Source organism: Tachysurus vachellii, chromosome 13, assembly GCF_030014155.1.
Source record: "Tachysurus vachellii isolate PV-2020 chromosome 13, HZAU_Pvac_v1, whole genome shotgun sequence".
Classification (NCBI taxonomy): domain Eukaryota; kingdom Metazoa; phylum Chordata; class Actinopteri; order Siluriformes; family Bagridae; genus Tachysurus; species Tachysurus vachellii.
Window position 1 is genome coordinate 13,000,001 of NC_083472.1, and position 19,542 is coordinate 13,019,542.

Sequence of the window (19,542 nt, forward strand, 5' to 3'; positions counted from 1 at the left end):
GTCACAGCAGCACAACAATATCTACAGTGCAAAGACTGAACCCTGTATATGAAATGCACCAGATACAGATAAGATGCTCAGTGGGTTTGACCCAACAATAAAACTTACTGGCACAGAGATCCATTTCTAAAACTTTCAAACATGCCTGAGGATATTCAGAACTTCTGCTGCTTAGAATTTAAAGTCATAAAAATGGTTTTATAAGAAAATTTTTTCGATGAAAGTTTCGTATATTTTAAGAAATGTGCAGACCTAAATATTAGTTATTACCGAAGATAAGAGTGGAAAGTGTTTCTGGGTCATTGAATGGCACATTACGCTCCAATATGCAGTGAGAGACATGTAACACTGGTTTGTGTGTGTGGGTGTGTTAGACTCTGTATGTGATTAATTTGCATATATGCACAGAATCTGGACACGAAGCAATGAAGGACATTTATTTAAAAAAAAAAAAAAAAAAAAAAAAAATCTTTGTAAACACACGTCATATGTCCCCCTCGTGATGAATTCATGTTAGACACACACAGTTTCATATGAAATATGCTGTTTTCTTATGCATGAAAAGTAAGAAAGAGCATGCAGAATCTTTTTTCTCTTATGGACTGAGACTTTCGAGACACTTTATATTTAACAAATAGAGAAAAAATCGTAGGTGATTCAAAACAAAAGCTAAAGTTTTGGTGACTTTAAAGGGGCAAAACTGCAGTGAGCAAAACCTGCCAACAGGGGGGGCATGAGAGCTAATCTACTTGGCACTCACTGTATCTCTGAGTAACAGGAAAGTGCAGATTTCCAAACCTTCTCTAATGGTTTGGTATGGTCTGCCTGAGCTCACTGTGACTGAACAGGATGGCTGACGTCGCACACAGGGATCTAGTAAACACTGCTTTTGCAACTGGTGTTAACGAGTTTTAAATTAAAAAAAAAAAAAAAGGACTTCATGTACTGAGCTTGTGCCAGCATGTATTGCAACACACAAGATGAGTTCATACTTGTAGAGGTCAGGCTGAGGCTGCTCACACTCTATGGTAGCGATGAGAGACTGCAAATCCTTCTCCGTATCCGGCACAGTGTAATGTGTCTAAAAGAGAAAGCAGGTAGAAGTACAATAGATAAAACCAGACATAATCTGCTGGCACAATAATGCATCTGAAATAAAATACACAGATATGTTCCATAATGAGCTGAAGTGAAGGGAGGAACATGACATGTAGACGATTGATGACAGGATGTGGGTCAACTATTTCAAGAACCAGAGCAATTCAGGGAGAGAGAAAAAAAAAAAAGCAGCTATATGGGTCTCTGTGCTTCATCAAACTGAAACCCATACCTAATATAGTCACGGAAACACCTTGTCCAGTAACAGAGCTATGACCTACGTCACAGGATGTGTTAATAAGCTCACTTTATGGTTGGACTCCCCGTCCAGGCTGGCTGTGGTGACGAAGCACGTATCGTCGTCTCGACTGGAATGCAGCAAAATGAGGTCACAGGGAAAGGTCTCATCCTCCACAACCTCTACTATATCACCAACCTGCAAAAGTAAAAAGCATCCAACCAACATGTGAAAAAAATAGACAAATAAGGTGGTTTTCTACACAGACGACTCCTAACATAAAAGCACCTTGCGCAGACTACCGAGACGACACAGAGGCGCCAAATCCATAGCCGAAGACTGACTGATCCATCTGTGCAGCGCTTTTACAGACCCAGCCTGATTCACATTGTGTCACAGTATTTAAGTGGGATGAAACACAGACTTCTTTCACACGTTTCCTCTGTAGATGCTGGCTCCTTTTGTACAATTTCAAGCAACAAACATTTTTGGTTGAAGATCTGGTTGCAGATTTCTGGACACAGTGGTTTGAAGTTTCCTATGACAACTTTAAGTTCACTGGTAAATCAAACAGTGCAATCGGATCGAGTCCACCAGGAGCACAACACTATTACATTCACTTCAAGTTTGTTCGCTGAGCACTTCCTGTTTCATATGTAATTGTATGTTTTATCCATGTTTATCTGTGAGGGTTTTCACACTGGCAGTTTTGTCAGAAATAGAGCATGGTTTGCTGAATATGAAAGCTGTCATGCAGAGAAAGAAAATTTACCACGTTACCGAACCCAAGACACAAAAAGTGTGTACTGTTACAGTAGGAGACAAAATTATCCACATGCCTCCAATAATCCTCTTTTTTTTAAATTATTGTAATTTTAACGACTGCAATCATTAAAGCAAATAAATAAATAAATAAATAAATATGATTTCATTACAAACAGGTTAGACTTACCATTTATAAACCATTTATGTACCATTTATAACCATTATGGATTGTCAATGAGCTCAATGTGACATTTTGCATTAAACAGCCATTTATTCTCTTATTATTAATATAAACGTTTGCCCTAAAGACTCTGACGAAACACACTGACGAATGAACTTTAAAGCACTGTCCACTTACAAAAAACTCGTTCACTATGTTGATGACGCTATTTTTAGCCGTTTTCTTATTAGACTTGTACTACATGTAGCATCCACTATACAAGTCCCTGTGAATGAGGTGTTACTATAGAAACAAGAACGTAATTAGACGGAGCACATTAACACAGACCGGTGATTTGAGCTACAGCTGGCACGAGTGTCTGAGCTGTGTTGTTATAAGCAAGTCATTCATTCAACAGTTCTGTGAGATGTGAAGTGAACATACGGCACTGTAAAATATCTGGGGGGGAAAAAAAAAACCTAAGCTGTATTTTATGTGTTCTGACTAACATTTTAGAAAAAAAAAGTTTTTTCCCCTAATCACAAGCAAGGCTTGCAATGAACATCTGCTAAATCATGGGGACAATTTGACATTGGTGTGTATCTACATTAATGTAATAGCCACTTGAACAGAAAATCCTATCCTCTATATTATGGTCTTAACACATCATTGTACTGTGTTGGCTCCATGAGCTTAGATATATAAATATAGATCAGAGAACTGGTGATCTAGTCAACTTCTAGAAGCATGGATGCTTTACCAAATGGGGCAAAAATCAATTGGTGTGAAAAGACCGGATCCAGTAACCAACAACAGAAAAGAGTGTGAAGAGGAAATAATGAGGCTTCAGTGAAAAGTAGTGGCGAATGATTAGTGGTTTGTAGTTTGGGGAACCCCTAAAAAGCATCATTTGCAGCTGCATGCTGTTTTAGAAATGTAGTGCACCTGTGGTTAAGACAAGGTGGTTGATTCAAAAGCGTGTAAAATAGCCCATGGGCTTGTGGTACTGCATTAGTCTGAACCAACAACTTAGAATTAAAAGAATCAACTGATCAGTTTGTGTTTTGATGTAAAGTGTATGCGCTGGATTTTAGTTCATGAGTAAGACCAGCCTGCACACTGAACACACAGAGAACTAGTCCTCTCATCCCTCTTTCTTACAGTGGTGACACAGGAGCAGCAGCTGAAACCTACCTTGATCTTCTCGCTCTCCGTAAGTGCTAGCCGACCGTTCTCTAGCACTCTCACTTGGTACTTGTTCACTTCGTAGTCTGCTTTGTGCCGTAGCCAGTCCTCGTAACCCTAGAGAGATAAAGAGAGAGAGAGAAAAAACAGAGCAAGAAATTTTGAGTGAGAAACAGAGTGATCATAATGAAACTAGGGAGAAAGCAGTATGTGGAAAGACTGCAGTGAGCTATAATTTAAGTGCCTAATTAAATCAGGACAGAGTGTGCAAATAATTCTAATAATAAACAAAAAAGTGTTGGTACACTATATGCGGTCTGTATGCAGTCACTCTCCTCCCTAAGTTACAGCGTAGTGTCTGACGTCTCTGTTACGAAGCTCTATGACCGTCCCAAATGGTTATTTGTAAGTGGTTAAAATAATACACATGCAGCCTAATTTTGATGTGCAGTAAATGTGATATAATGATGTTCATAAAAGGATAGCGAAGACATCGTTTGGATCACCGCATATTAAACACCAGCCCAGATGCCCAAATAAATGTGTGCTTGTTGTCACATTTTATTGCTGACCAGCTGCTAAAGGATTAGCGGGATTAACCAGCTGGGATCACGGTTTATTCCTATTTCTGTTTGAAACCTCCGAGCCAGCTGACTGCGCGGTAAGGATTTTGGAGTGATGGCCAATGAAGTACTGCAGAAGTTAAAAAGGAAGCATAGATCTGCTTTTATAGCTTAGGGAATACTCTATATTAATTATGTGATCACGTGACCAATATCAATTCCTCTTTCTGTTATAATAAGCTCCACACTTCAGGGAAGGCTTTCCTTTAGATGTTGGAGTGTAGCTTTGTGTAGTAGTGTGTTCATTTATTAGTGGGGTTCAGTGCTGATGTTGGAATGGTGGGTGAGGAGGCCTGAAGTGTTCAGTGGGGTTCAGGTCACGGCTCTGTGCAGGTCACACTCGAGTGTCTTCACGGAGCTCAGTTTGTGCACAGGGACATTGTCATGCTGGAACAGGTTTGGTCCCCTTAGCTCCACTGAAAGGAAACTAAGGATACAGCACAACAAATGACTTCCTTGACATCCTTACAAGTGTGTGCTTCTACTTTTGTGGCAACAGTTTGGGAAATTACCACACGCGTGTCTGATGGTCAAGTGTCCACAAACGTTTGGACATATAATGTTTGTCATTTATCTCTGGATGTTATTTTAATAGGTTTCAGTGGAACGGTCAAAAACATTATAAATACGACGAAACTGGTCGATGTTAGATTGCATCTTAAATCATTTTGACATCTGGCACATGACCAAGATGCAGGAGCATGGCACACTTAATGATTTATTGGTACAGATCATGTAGTGGATGTTTAGAACATATGTCCTCATCCGTGCTTGAAATTCAATCCCGGCTACACCACTGATTCAAATAAACTCCTTGTCTATGGATATCGGTTTGAGAGAGTCAACTTCACTTCAGTCCATTTGTCTCAGAAGGAAAACAGCTGGATGGTTAAAGCCCACCAACTAGCAGTGACAGGCGAGCTCGAACTGTTAGATGTCCGTGTTAACACAGGGTTATGAAAAAAAGGCAGGGGATATTCGGTGGAGGCTACGTCAATGAAGACAAATGGGGGGTTGAACACTGTGCTTTCACAGCACTGTCATGTTTAATATTTTATCAGTGTTGCCAGAGGATAAGAGATTTGCCAAACTGAAATTGTGTAATCAAAGAAATAATCGGTTAAACAGTGGTGAGGTCTCGACATTGGGGCCAGAAGAAATATTGAGATTTGCAGGTGAATAGGTAACCAGTACATGGTGCGTAAATGTGAGAGTATGAGATTGAGAGAAGAGAGAGAGAGAGAGAGTATGTGAGTGAGAGAGAGTGAGAGAGAGAGAAAGAGAGAGAAAGAGAGAGAGAGACTTAGGGAGGATGCTGTAGTCACCTGTTTGATCGCCGTCACTGTTATCACAAAAAACAGCGGTAAGCCACTGGTCACTGGGCTGGTTGGAGTGTCCACAATCACCTAGATAAAGATAAGAGATAAAGAGTGTTGTGCTGTTAGGATCGTTCTCACACCTCACAATCATCAAACACACCACAATATATTGCTCATTCACTGTGCAGTGTGAAGGATAACAAAATAAAATCACAGCCTTATATAAAGTTCATATCCTTTCATTTACTTCTGCCCTTTAGAGCTACATAGGATATGTACATTTCCCAAAAGACAGTGTACATCGATCATCCTGTCCAAAAGTTTACACCCCCCATGGCACTTAATGCATCGTGTTGCCTTCAGCGAGCATCAGTGAGTGTTTGGATCCGTTTTCACAGCCGAGTCAGTTTCAGGAGGTTTAAGTCATTTTAAAAAATCTCTTTTAGAAAAAATATTTAAACACACTATTCAGACTTTTATTAATGTTAACTTGTTTAATTGTTAAACTTCATTGCATTACCAACAAAGATGAAATTCCAGTTTGTTCCTGGTTTTATAAATCATGGCCACTTCAATCGCTATATAAACCCATCAATGTTAAAGTTCCACATTTAGTCACAGATGTCATCTTCAAAATGCAAAAATCTCTGTGCAAAGGTCTCTCGTGTATGTAACAACAAAATTAATGGAAATCAAAGATCAAATCTTGCAGTATTCTTATCATTTATTTTTGAGAATTTTGAGAATGACTATAAATAGTGACAAGCTCCTACATCATCAGTAGAGAAGCATGAAGTGGGATTTGGAATGTCCTAGTTACAGCAGTGAGTCATGTTGTTTTGCAATCGTCAATAAAGAAGTATCTTCCTTGTCAGCTGAGCAACTCAAGCTAAAAATCGAACAGCACAGACATGAAATGTACCAGACAGTGGAGCTAGTGGTTTATCCACCACTGGCATCATGTGTCTTACTGCACCTTCCCATCATCTACACACACACACACAGCATACTACTTGCAAAATGGAAAACTGCAGGTGTATCTACAGACCATGTGTATTCCCATAAGCCATGTGTAAGATCGGCTACAGGCTACATGAGTTATACAATAGATGTGTGGACATGAAGTGTGAGAGTGGATATAAAACTTCATCATTCCATGTGAACATGGAGTAGTTGGTCAGAATTTTTACACACACACAGACAGAAAGACAGACAGACAGACACACACAGACAGACACAGAGAAAGACACACACACAGACAGACAGACACACAAACGCACGCACACACAGACACAGGCACACACAGAGTTATGGGCTCCCAAGGAATAAGCAGAGACAGACACAAACATGCTCAAAGCATCTTCCAGATTCTGCTAAGGGACTTGTGCTGATGTCACATGCAACAACTGGGGGAAAAAAGAAACTGTGTGAAGGAGAACATGAAAGCGTGAGAGTCAAATCAAATCAAATTTTATACATCACGTAAACATGCATACAGAGTACGACATGCAGTGAAATGCTTTTTACGTCTGTCCGGTATTCAAGCATAAAAAGGAATGGAATTAAAGATGAAAATAAAACCAAAAGGAGGTAGATAAATAAAAAGTATAAACTATATAAAAACATAAAATATGAAAATATATGTGAAAAATATATGTATATACATAAATGCATATGGTTTTAATGATTGTCCTTAAAGTGTCCATTTGCAGTATGGTGTGTACTGTATAAAGTGGTACTGTGCTGTGACACACACTGTGCTGTGACAAAACTCTGAATGGCCTATGGGAAGAAGCTTCTCCAAATTCTCTCTGTGTTTGTTTCAAGGAACGGAAGCGTTTCCCTGTAAGCAACAAAAAAAAAAAAGGAGTCCATTGTTGGGATGGCTGAGGTCCTGTACTATCTTCCTGGCCCTGGTCTGGCACCGCGTGCTGTAAATGTCTTGCAGGTCAGGGAGCTCGGTGTGGATGGTAGGTTCAGCTGACCGCACCACCCTCTGGAGGGCTCGCCTGTCCTGCATGGTGCTGTTCCCGAACCAGGAAGTGATGCTACCCTTCAGGACGCTCTCAATGGTGCAGGTGTAGAAAGTGAGTGTGAGAGAGAGAGTGAGATAGACAGAGAGAGAGCATATAGGAAAAAAAGAGAGAGGGAGGGTGATGAATCACCGTTTATGGATATAAATATAAATCTCTCTCTTTTTCTCTCTCATTCTCCCTCCCTCTCTCACTCCCTTTCTGACGTAGTGTGGCAACTCCTGTTGCTCAAAGGATCCCCATCTGCTCGAGGTGTGCTAACAGCTGCTGTGTGACATTGCTGTCAGAAGCATTCGCTACAGGATAGACCAGACGTGAGGAGATGAAAAGCTTAACCGGTCAGGCGAGAATAGCTGCAGAAGACGTCTACGTCACACTTTTGAGCAAAAACTAAGATGCCTAACTATGCTGCCCTTAAACTCCTCTGTACTGACATATTTGTCATAGTACAAGTGTGTAGCACACAGCTGTGATCTGTCATAAGTGACAAGCATAACCAACACGTCCAATCTAAATCTAAATCTAATCTGATATCCGGATTTCAGTAAAGCCGCTTTGTGCCGATGTCTATTGTTAAATGCAGTATATGAATCAGACTGAATTGCTAGGTAAGACTCGGTAAAATAAAAATAAGTGAATTCCTCTGTCCAATCTGACTGCACTGACCGTCTGTTGTCCCTGTTGTCCTCACTACAGTCTCACTTCAGTTCCTACTGTGTTTGCGGTTCACATCTGGCAGAAAGGTCACAGCTTGGTTTTTCACTTCCAGTTTAACTAAAGTATCAGATGCAGATAACAGCAGATAACTGATACTGTACATTTCTGTACATAGCATTTTTAGTGAATTAACATTGTGCATCTCGTTTTATTCATAGCAGCCGTCAGCTGACTCAGAAAGCTTTGTTGGTTTTGTTTGGTGTGGATTTTTTGTCTCACAAATTTGTCCACTTGTGTAAACCCAAATGAACTCTGCCCATATGGCTTAGGTGAAATACTTCAGAAGCATCAGACAAAACATTAACAAAGACTTTTCATTCCATCTATCTTCAGGAAAAGCTTTATCCTAGTCAGGGTTACAGTAGATCTGGGAAACTTGGGTAACTGTTGTATCATGTCAATGCACACACTTTTTCACATCTAGGGCCACTTTAAAGCAGTCACTGCAGCATCCAGCATGTTTACTGGAGCTGAATCTAATTCAAATTCAAATGCGTGCCATGGGTTCCACATGATTGAACTGATTAACACACACTGGTTCATTTCATCCTGTTTTTCAGATAAAAAAAGTCAAACACTAAGCTCGCACTTGAGCTAAGAATCAAACCCTGGTTGTTCTGCAATGGACTCATCAGCACCGCACTGCACTACCATGCAGGCTTAAATAGCTTAAACGTAATACTACATTTAACTCAGTACATAGAATTATTCCAAACTTAGAATTCAGAAAACAAAATTATACTACAGTTAAAATTATGTAAATAGAATTGCGCCACAGTTACTGTTACTGTTACTGGTACAATTTACTGTTAGAACCCAGCAAATAGAAGTCGACCACAGTTTTGTACATGATGAATAAAATTAAGCTACAGCTAAAAATCAAAAATAAAACAAACTAACAAAAAACCCTTGGTAAATAGAAGTAAACAGCACTTAGAATTTGATAAATAGATCAATCAATAGAATTAGACTACATTTAGCATTCAGCGAAAATAATTGGACTACAAGTAGATTTCAGCAAATAGAATTGGACTAGAGTTAGAATTCAGTAAACAAAATTATACTACAGTTAGCATTCAGTAAACAGAATTAGACTAAAGTTAAAACTCAGCAAAGAGAATTGGACTACAGTTAGAATTCGGTAAACAGAATTAGCCTACAGTACAGTATAAAATTCAGTCAACTGGTTGGATTTCAGCAAATAGAATTTGACTAGTTAGCACTCAGTAGAAAGGATTGGACTACAGTTAGAATTTAGTCAACAGAATTAGACTTTAAGAATAACTGCAGACAGGCTTGCTTTTATGATAAATATAGATACCGTGGCCAGTTTCAGAAAAGCAATAAATGAAATTGTTCACCCCCCATTTTTTTCCCCCCCAACCATTACAGTTGCTGGCAGTCACTAAAACAAGCTTCCCTAACATCTTGTCCTAACAGCATGTGGCATGAGCAAGCAACAATAACTACAACAGCAGGTGCTGACATGTTTAAAACGTGAGCATATGGGAAGCAGCACCACTGAGCCGCTAGCCAGGTAACATAGGCTTTGTTTGAGAAATACCGGGAAATGTGTTGAAATTCTGTGTCCGTGAACTCTGGCCATACACTACATGCAGATTAGGATTTCAAACCGCCGGAGCAGATGTTTTTAGAAATGAAAGTCATACAGTGCCTGCATATTGTGTATGTACATGTAAGACTTTAATTCAATTTTTAGATTGAATGATACTTGACCTAAAGACAGCAACCGTTTTTAAATATAAAAGCCCCACCTTTCAGCACCACCCTGTAATCATCCTCGCTCGGCCCTCTGTGGGTTCTCACTAAATACAAAGCCTAAACAGTCTAAAAAGCCACAGCCGGCAGCCAAGGGTTCAAAGGGTGGGAGGCGGTGTTACTCTAACGCCTGTCAATCCCAGTAAAGCTAGCCAACCGTGTGTGCCTGTGAGCTTGTGTGTGTAGAGAACACTTATCAGTGTTATGGTCAGGTCAGTGACAGATTTCTGTGTTGTTGCTGTGATAAATCACAACATACCTGAAGTAAATGCCTGGACAATTGGAAAACTGGAAACGGTGCATACTAGATGAAATCCTGGAAGGAATAATATCTGCTAAACTTCATAATACTTGATGCAAATCGATTTTTATAAGGGAAAAAATAATAATAATATACTGAATAAACAATTTACACCACAATTAATCTGATTGGATAGAAGTTGTGACCACAAATCAAAGGTTTGTATCAAAGCTCTCATTCATTATCATTTCTATAGTAACAGCTCATTCTTGTACTCGTATGGTAAATGTTCTCCAAAGTCTAACTAGTTCCTGAATAATAAACAACTCCAGTCCAATGAGTGTGTAGCTTGGACCTTCTGCCTATGCGTTATAGGCTGATTAACATTTCTAATTTTTGTTTAGTATGTGGTTGTGCCCTACAATGTGCTGGCTTCATGTAGGGTGTGACCTGTCTATGTCTGGAATGTTCCGCACACAGCTGATGTGCAATCACACTTAGGAAGAGAAGATGCAATCCTTATATTCAGACGGGCATGTGACCTTTCTTAGGACAAGGTCTAGGTCACTCAGGAGATGAAGACACATCGACCTCCTGAGTCACAAGTGCAACACATATGAAAAGAAGCAGCCTGTGGGCTCCAATCATAACACAACTGGAGCCAATTTAATTATTTCAGTAGCATCTATGCTGTTTAGTCAGTGTGACGCAAAGTCTGGTGTGTTTACGGGGCGGTTCTTTTGGGCAACTGTGAACAATCGCAATTGGAAATGTACCAAAAACTGATCTGAGAGCTCCTGTACAAAAATAACTGTAGGCTAAAATACAGTAGATGTCTCAACATTCTAAAAATGTAAACATCTCCAGGCATAGAGTTAATGACTACTTTTCAGCAAAATGTCATTTGATTGTTTACAAAAAATCTGCTACACAACTGGCATTTCTTTGTAAACATGTACAGATTCATCTCTCTCGCTCATGAGGAACTCGTGTTAATGTGGTCGTGTGTGGAATTGCACTTTAAATGATCAAATGTGCCATATCTTTTCCATGGCCTTCTTTTGTCCAAGGCCCTAGATAGATAGAAAAATCAATCTACCCATCCATCTATCTATCTATCTATCTATCTATCTATCTACCTAACAATCATTTTTTTTATTTTAAATAATTTGTTTAATTTTAAACTTTAATTGTATGCATTTTTATTCTTTTTTTTTTTAATTCTTTTATATATATATATGTATGTATGTCTCTTTTTTCCCTTCCATTTCTATACTTCTATAAAGCTTCTTTGAGACAAGGTGAATTGTTAAAAGTGCTATACAAACAAATTGATTTGAATCTATCCATCTATCCATCCATGTATCTATCTAGTAACATTTTGAAAGATGTTTCTGGAAGCTGTAGTGTTCATTTCCTCTCTGTATGGACCCTGTATAGCGTAGTGCTTTTGTGTTCTCTGTGCTTGGACGAGTTTTGTTATTTCTACGAGTAAAGGTTTGTTTACCTTTTCCCTTCACCAGTGAATGAATGAAAGAACTCAGTAAGCAAACTAATAAAATAATAGAAGCTCCTGGGCTTACTGTGCTACACAGAACTAGAAGTAACAGTCGGTAAAGCAAACATTTAATAATCTTTATTATTACAATCTACGGACAGGTGACAAAGGACAGAGAAACGTCAGGTGTGCTAATAACAGCGCTCGAGCTGAGTCTGCTTCACTACACCAGACACAGATACAATAAGGCTCTGGAACTGCACTGAGGGCATGAACACCATTCTTTCTAAATGTACTTGGAATATATACTGTACAGAATGCAGTGTATAATATAAAATCATCCATAATATAGTGTAATAGTGTATTCCAAAAATATTAACGGTATGTTAATATGAATTTATACTCTATACTGTTGTACATTAGTCAGGGAAAAAATACATGATACTAATAATGTGTGTGTGTGTGTGTGTGTGCGCGTGTGCGAGAGGGAGACACTGATGCATTGTGCATCATGATGCAAATATGTGGGTGCATCCTGGAAATGTGTGTTAATAGAATCAGCATTCCATTAATTACAAGTCAAACACGATCATTTTTACACAAGTAAGAGAGTTTAGTCACATTTTGAGGAGAATTCGGGTTTTCAATACTGAACTCCTGTTTAAAGCAAGTGTTGATCTATTTAGTTGAAAGGCAAATGCACACTCCGTTGAAAATTTTTGTATGAACATTTTGTACATTGTTCATTATACAGGGAGAAAAGACTTTTCAGTCAAATTTTGTTGAAAACATTCTGACCATTAAACACAATTATAATCAACAAACTGATTCCTGACGAGTGTCATTACACCCCGACTGCATGATGAGCAGAACACGCTACACTACAGGAGGAAGTGAGCAAAATGTCAGGTTTGGTACTGTATACAATCATTTCCATGAATCTGATCAACTTCTCTTTGTTTGAGATAGTGCTCAATTTGGTCATTTGATTCACTTCTTCCCTCTTGGCTTCCTTTCAACATTTACAATAAAAAAAATATTGCTTTGCCTGTAGAAATTAACTATATGTAATTAGTTTAGTAGAACAGTATAGCAGAATTGATCAAGTTTAAACGTCATTAAACAGAATCAATATTTGGACACAGGGACATCCGTTATTTTAGCTGTGCAGTTGAAATATCTAATGTCTGTGCTACACACTGTACACAATGCACCTTAAACATCCCGATTTGCACAGGAATTTTTTTATATTTCAATTTATTACTTCTAATTTTTTTAGAATTTGGGCATTTCCCATTGGGATGAATAAGGTGCCCGTCTGCTTCCCTACCTGTCTGTCTGCCCATCTGTCTGTCTGCTTCCTTACCTGTCTGTCTGCCCATCTGTCTGTCTGCTTCCCTACCTGTCTGTCTGCCCATCTGTCTGTCTGCTTCCCTACCTGTCTGTCTGCCTGCCCATCTGTCTGTCTGCTTCCCTACCTGTCTGTCTGCCTGCCCATCTGTCTGTCTGCTTCCCTACCTGTCTGTCTGCCTGCCCGTGTGTCTGTCTGCTTGCTTCCCTACCTGTCTGTCTGCCTGCCCGTCTGTCTGTCTGCTTGCTTCCCTACCTGTCTGTCTGCCTGCCCGTCTGTCTGTCTGCTTGCTTCCCTACCTGTCTGTCTGCCTGCCTGTCCGTCTGTCTGTCTGCCGAATAGGAGTGCACATTTACAGCTTTAATGTGAAGGTATTTACATGTGCTGTCCTGTTTTTAAGGGACCAAAACATGGTCCACATCCTTTGCAGTTGATTACTACCTGAAATCTGGAACCCACCAAATGCTTGTTTCTGTCCTCTGCCAGGTATTTACTGCAACAGTCTTCAGGTCACGTTGGTACTTTGGCCATTTTGACTTCAGCATGTGAAATACATGATGATTAGATTTAAGCAGGCTGACTAAGGTGGCCATTGCAGAAGATTTCGCCCTTGCACCTTGAAAAAGTCTTGGCTTGCTTTAGATGTGTGCTTTGGGCCATTGTGTAGCCCACTGTGTAAACTTCAGGACTCATCCTGCTGCTTGTGTTTTGTGTTCCAGTAACAGTCAAAACACACCCATGCTATAAGATGAGGTGGTGTGAGCAAGAGCATAAGCAGTTCTGTTCCTTCTCCATACTCTTCTACAAGTTGACAAATGTTTCATCTGTCCATATGAATTTGCTACAGAACAGTAAAGGACTGTTTTCATATTTTTGCCCAACTCTAATCTGGTCTATTTGTTTTCGTTTATCTTGTGCTGAACCTTCGGTATTTACTCAGATAAAGGCTTCTCTTGATTATTGAGTCTGACACAGAAGCACCTACCTCCTGGAGGAGTTCTTCATCTTGCTAAGTGTAGTCAAGCTGTTTTTCTTCATCGGCAAAAGGAATACTTCTGACATCGACTACAGATGTACTCTGTGTTCATGAGCTCACAAGTGCGTTCTTCTTGCTTTTGGAAGAATGTACCAAACAGCTTATTTGCTTTTGCTGTCTCCAATGAGTTTGTTTGCTTTTCAGCCTAATGATGGCTGAAACCACATTCAAAGATCGCATTTGAAAATAACTCTAGACCTCTTCTCTGCTTACTTACTTTTAGTACTGTTGCCATTCTTCTGATTTGGATGTTAATATCATCACATTAAAGCTTGAAAGTTTGCACTTTCTATTCTGAATTCATTTTTTCATGCTGCAGATATACACAAGCAGCATAATGCACTGTTACATAAACACTGCACCAAACCCAGTCCATTAAACCTGATGTGGAATTCTGGAGCCAAGCTTTCAATCGAAATGAAAAAGCTACAAGCAGTGTTAAGTATACAATTAATATCCTCTAAAACAACTGACAACCTGAGAGTTGTCCTTTTGCTCTCTTCGGTCACACACGTTTATGCGGGATATTCCAGCAAGATGTGTCAAAGCGTTAAAGACAGAGCTCTCCCAGCCACCCTCCTCCTCATCCTCTCTCTCGCTCTAGTGCTCTACCGCTCTCCTCCCTCCTATTCCCATCAGGACCGAGCAAAGGCATGCAGGGTCTATTTATAGCCAAGCTCTGCTTTTTTTATCAGCCAGTGACTATTTGTGGCTCTAGAGAACTACAGAGGGCTTCCTGGCTGCTGACGTCAGCAGGGCTGTGCTGCAGAGGCGTAGGATCAGAGAGATGGAAGAAAAAAAAGAAAAGAAAAGAAAGAAAAGAAAAAAATAGAGAGCCAGAGAGTTTGGGGGAAACAGATGAGAAGGCAGAGATGAGTGGAGGTACAGAAGGATTAGGAGAAGGATTTAGAGAGAGAAAAGTTAGGTGAGGGAGGAGAAAAAAAAGACGTGTGCTGTTTGTATTCTGATGTCGCATTCTGGTGGTGCCTCAGAAAAACAGTGCGGCCCGTTTTCTGTGCCAGTGATGCGTTTGTGCTCTCTGAGTGACGGGAGCTCTGTGTGTGTGTGTGTGTGTGTGTGTGTGTGTGTGTGTGTGTGTGCTCACTTTCGTGTGTGTGATTCCCTCACAGCAATATTGGGCTACGTGGGCGAGCTCGGCAGAAAGGAGCTCCTCCAGAGGGAAGCTGGATTAGTGGAGACACGCCAGTCACATGCGCATACTCATGCACAACTCAAAACACACACACACACAAAATAAACTCTTTCCACAAACACAAGCAAAAGGACAACAAGCCAAAATAAAGGCACCCGTGTATGACAACAAATATTTTCTTTCACAAGTAGCATGAAGGTTATCGCACACAGTCACACACACAATCGTTATTACAAATGATTGGGTTAATTATATTCTATCAAATATTCATCTGATGTGACCGGTATTCCTATAGGATATTAAAGATCTCTATTCTTTTCCTTTACTGCCAGTTTATAGAAGCTGTATGTTCTCTTATTATTCCACCGCATGTAGTTTTTTTGCGACCGATAAATGTTGAATTTAAAGACCCGAGCATGAACCCATATGATACGAGCATCAGAAGCAGTCAGGAAGAATTTATTTACTGCTGCTGTGTATTGTGTATAAGAACCCTAGGCAGGATGCTCTGAATTGGGACGCTCCCATAGTGACCGTCTGTAACTCGGCCATTCCAAACTGAAGTGATGGCTCTTCAAAACCCTTTCTGGTGGACACTTTACTCCATGGATTCTTAGTTTTTATGCTAAAAATAAAAACGTGTGGCCTTTTGGATGTGAACGCTAAAAGAGATGCGGGTCAAGTAAAAGCAATTAGCACTGCTTTATACGCGGCATTAAGATAAACAGCTAAAAAAAAGGGCAGCAGCAAATAATCACTACCTTACATAACAGATAACATCTCTTAGCCCATGCACTCTATCCATCCATCTCTCTATCTATCGATCTATCTATCTACAGTGCATGAGCTAGAAGATGAAGTAGTGATTATTTATGCTGCACTCTTTCAGCTTTAAATATATACACATATAAAACAGCAGGGTGTGTGTGGGTGCATGATGGGGTAGAACACAGGGTGTAGGGTGGAGGGAGCAGGGCAAAGTCATGATCACTTCAGAATACACGGCAGACAGAATGAAGAGTGGCTGCAGTGCTGCACTTTGTGTCTGTGTAAATGAGAGGGTTGTTAATGCTTATTCGCAGTAATGATTTCCTCTTGCTAGTGAGTTTCGGTGCTATGAAGTCACTGGTAAGTGTTGGTGGTGGTGCAAAGCATGAAGAAACATTATAGAGGGAGTGCTTTGTTACGGATCTCACACGCTCTTCTGTCTTCACTCCCATTGGTAGTCTTTCCATCAAGTCACTTCATATTTGCATGATGTTTTCTCAGCTTTGCCTCACCTCTGGACTCGCCATACCAGAGTTTTCTCACTGCAAGTCAGTGTGTGTGTATTTTTATATGAATTTTATATGAATTCATAAAGTCAAATAGTTTCATATTCAAAGTGTGGAGTGTTCCAGAAGGCCATACTAAGATGTAGCTATCTCTTTCCATGGGATGGGAATTCGAAAGAGATTTGACATGAAACAAAAACAGAGTAGCTTTTCAACTGAAATGGTGAAACGGTGGCCATTGCACTGGGGAACTCCCTTCAGTGTCACTTCATGTCTAAACCTCAGTCAGGTTCTTCATGTGAGATTTGGTCAGATACAAATGCTTGCTGTTAGCTTCTAGTGTTTGAGCACAAACAACTGGACCGTTACAGATGAAAATGCTGCCTCTCAAATCAAATCCATGGGACATCAATCAGTATCAAGAGTTTCCAGTCTCCATGATAATATTGTGCATTGTTATTTACCGACATCTACTTTTAAGGATATCCGAGGTGGCTCATACTCCTCCAACTCTCTCTCTCTCTCTCTCTCTCTCTCGCTCTCTCATCAGATCAGCAAGGAGAATAAAGACTCAGCAGGCTCCAAGTGAGCAGGAAGCCAAACTATAAACACATCTCTCACACCGCTGGCTTTAATACACAAACACACACCACACACAGGTTTCCGGTAAGCATCTATAAACACTTACCTGCACCAAAAATATAATAAGGAAGTAAAAATTGGCGATTCTTCTGAACTGCTCAAACAGGTTCTTTGGCAGGAAGTTCCAGATCGTGTACTGCAGAGATAAAACAAATCACACAATCAATATGATGATGGAAAAACAAACAACACACAGCCATGAACCTGCCGAGCTAAATGGGAAACTTTGCTAATCTAAGACTGTACTGTGGGTGTTTAGTGATTTTTGAGAAATCCTAAAAAAAGAATGCATATGGCATCGATAATTTGGTGCAAGTGAACACAGTATTCTGCATTAGTTTGAGGACAAATACTGCGTGTTCCTGCAGGTGTTTCGCTCATTTGCATAATCAACTCGTCTCTCTACCTCTTTCTCTGACAGTCTGGGGTGGGCCATGGAAATAAAGGAAAAGCTGTTGACTAAATGCACAAACAATGAATTGCTTGCACAGCCCATGACACACACAGAGACCTAATACTGCGACTGGCACACGATGAAAGAAAGCCTTACAATACTCTATGTATAGAGACAGGTTCTGTAAGTGGGGTGAAAGAAAAGCAGTGCAGGTCAGAGAGCACAAAAATGTCAACCATAAAAGCACAGGAACAGGAGCGAGAATGCTTCATCTCAGGAAGCCCGAGCATGGACAAAACATTCAGATGAGGACTGAGAACGAAAACGCCATAGAAGGAAGGCTTTCTTGAGTGAGGAGGAAAACAGTGAGGGATGGTGCAGAGGAGAGATGCTGAGAGAAAGGAAAGGGATGACGAACGCCAGGCACATAGCGCAGGGTAAACACCGCAGCACAAGTAATTAAAGTGTGTTTACGCCCGTCGCACCAGAGCAGGATTGATCACGCGATTCCACAGCAGGATCCTGATGGCTAACTCTATAAAATCCTATTTCTAATTTTTTTTCTTCTCTCTGGCATATCTCTTTCTCGCACACACACTGCCGGCTGAGAGAGATTTAGGAAGTCCCGTCAGAATCAGGAGAGCGATTGAATCACCTGTTCCGCTCTGCCATTAATTGTGAGTGGTCCTGACATGGGAAAAGAGTGGAAAAAATGAAGATTTATTCGTGCCATGGCATTTCGTGGAGTGTGAGCATGAGGCAAGAGCAGTGATGGAGAGATGCGAGAGAATGCGAAAGAGGGTGTGTGGGTGGATGGATTGCTTTGGGCGTGGAGCACTTCTGGGGCCGCCTCTTCACCTCAAACAAACAGGTGGTCAAGCGGCAGGGAGCCAGCATCCAACCCCATAACCACCCCACCCCCATCCCCACATCTCTTTGCCCCATGTGTAACCTTACAGTTACTCTTGATGAGTGCAAGCTTGCCAGAAAACAGACAGAGCTTGTAAAAAAGCATAACTCTCTTATTATTTTAAAGTCTAAAGTTTCAAATGCAAACCGGATTGAACCACAGCTACACAAAGAAAGAAAAAAAAAAAATAACTCTTTGTGCAGAGAATCACATACCTTGGAAGACACTATCCTGTTGTCGCAGAATTTAGGAGGGATGAAGGCCTCTGTGGCCGGACATGTGCGATGTCCTACGTAAATGGTCCTGCTGTCCACTCTTTTTTCATCCCCACCAAACTAGTGAGAGAGAGAGAGAGAGAGAGAGAGAGAGAGAGAGAGAGAGAGAGAGAGAGAGAGAGAGAGAGAGCAATTAAAATACACTTAGTTTAACAATGCCATTTGGCCTGTTGACACAGCATTTATAGATGTCAGGTCTGCACCGTATCATGCTCAGGAGCTTGACTAAACGTGGGACAGATTTAGAAATGATGCACATTAGACGCCATGTAAGGGCTGATTATGGTGTCCCAAAACAATCTTCTACAAGTCAAGCTCTGTCATAACATGCTTATTTAATTCTATCAGCTAAGCCATCAGTTAAATATGTCCTGCTACTAAAACCACTTCTTACTGAGATGTGTCCAGATTAGAAGCTGGATGAGTGGAATAGGCTTGTTCAAAAATACTTTCAACATTTTTAGGAGTTAAGAAGGGTCAAATGAAGAATTGCGAAAAAACACTCCTATACAGGGCAGTTAACAGTAATAAACTAAAGTCAATATTTGGTGTAAGAGCCCTTTGCTTTGTAGTAAAGTAGTTTTATGTCATGGTCATGCGTATAGAAGCTCATAGTGACAAAGCAGGCAGAGGTTATTCATTCACTGGCATGGCTGAGGGAGCCGATGACTTCTATAGCGACAGAAGAAAAGCAAACGCTGGTGACTAGATAAAGATGAAGTTCAATTTTAAGCAAATTTGAAGCTCCACAGCTTAGACGGAGTGGTTTAATAATTACCCATGGGTCAGTGTGGTGTGGTGGGATATATACATCAGCTTTATTCACCACTTGGTCATCAGAATCAGAATCC

At 40.4% G+C, this 19,542-nt stretch overlaps 1 protein-coding gene across 8 annotated transcripts in view; it reads right to left on the reverse strand.

Moving 5' to 3' along the window:
• atp11c (ATPase phospholipid transporting 11C) overlaps positions 1–19,542 on the reverse strand; it is a 61,147-nt gene that overhangs the window by 22,045 nt on the left and 19,560 nt on the right. For all 8 annotated transcript variants that reach the window (XM_060885527.1, XM_060885526.1, XM_060885525.1 and 5 more), the window contains exons 2-7: positions 18,632–18,751; positions 17,159–17,248; positions 5,395–5,475; positions 3,456–3,563; positions 1,406–1,534; positions 993–1,081 (exon numbers count right to left, since the gene is read on the reverse strand). In XM_060885527.1, coding sequence (XP_060741510.1) covers positions 993–1,081; positions 1,406–1,534; positions 3,456–3,563; positions 5,395–5,475; positions 17,159–17,248; positions 18,632–18,751 — 617 coding nt within the window. The remainder of the gene's footprint in view (positions 1–992; positions 1,082–1,405; positions 1,535–3,455; positions 3,564–5,394; positions 5,476–17,158; positions 17,249–18,631; positions 18,752–19,542) is intronic.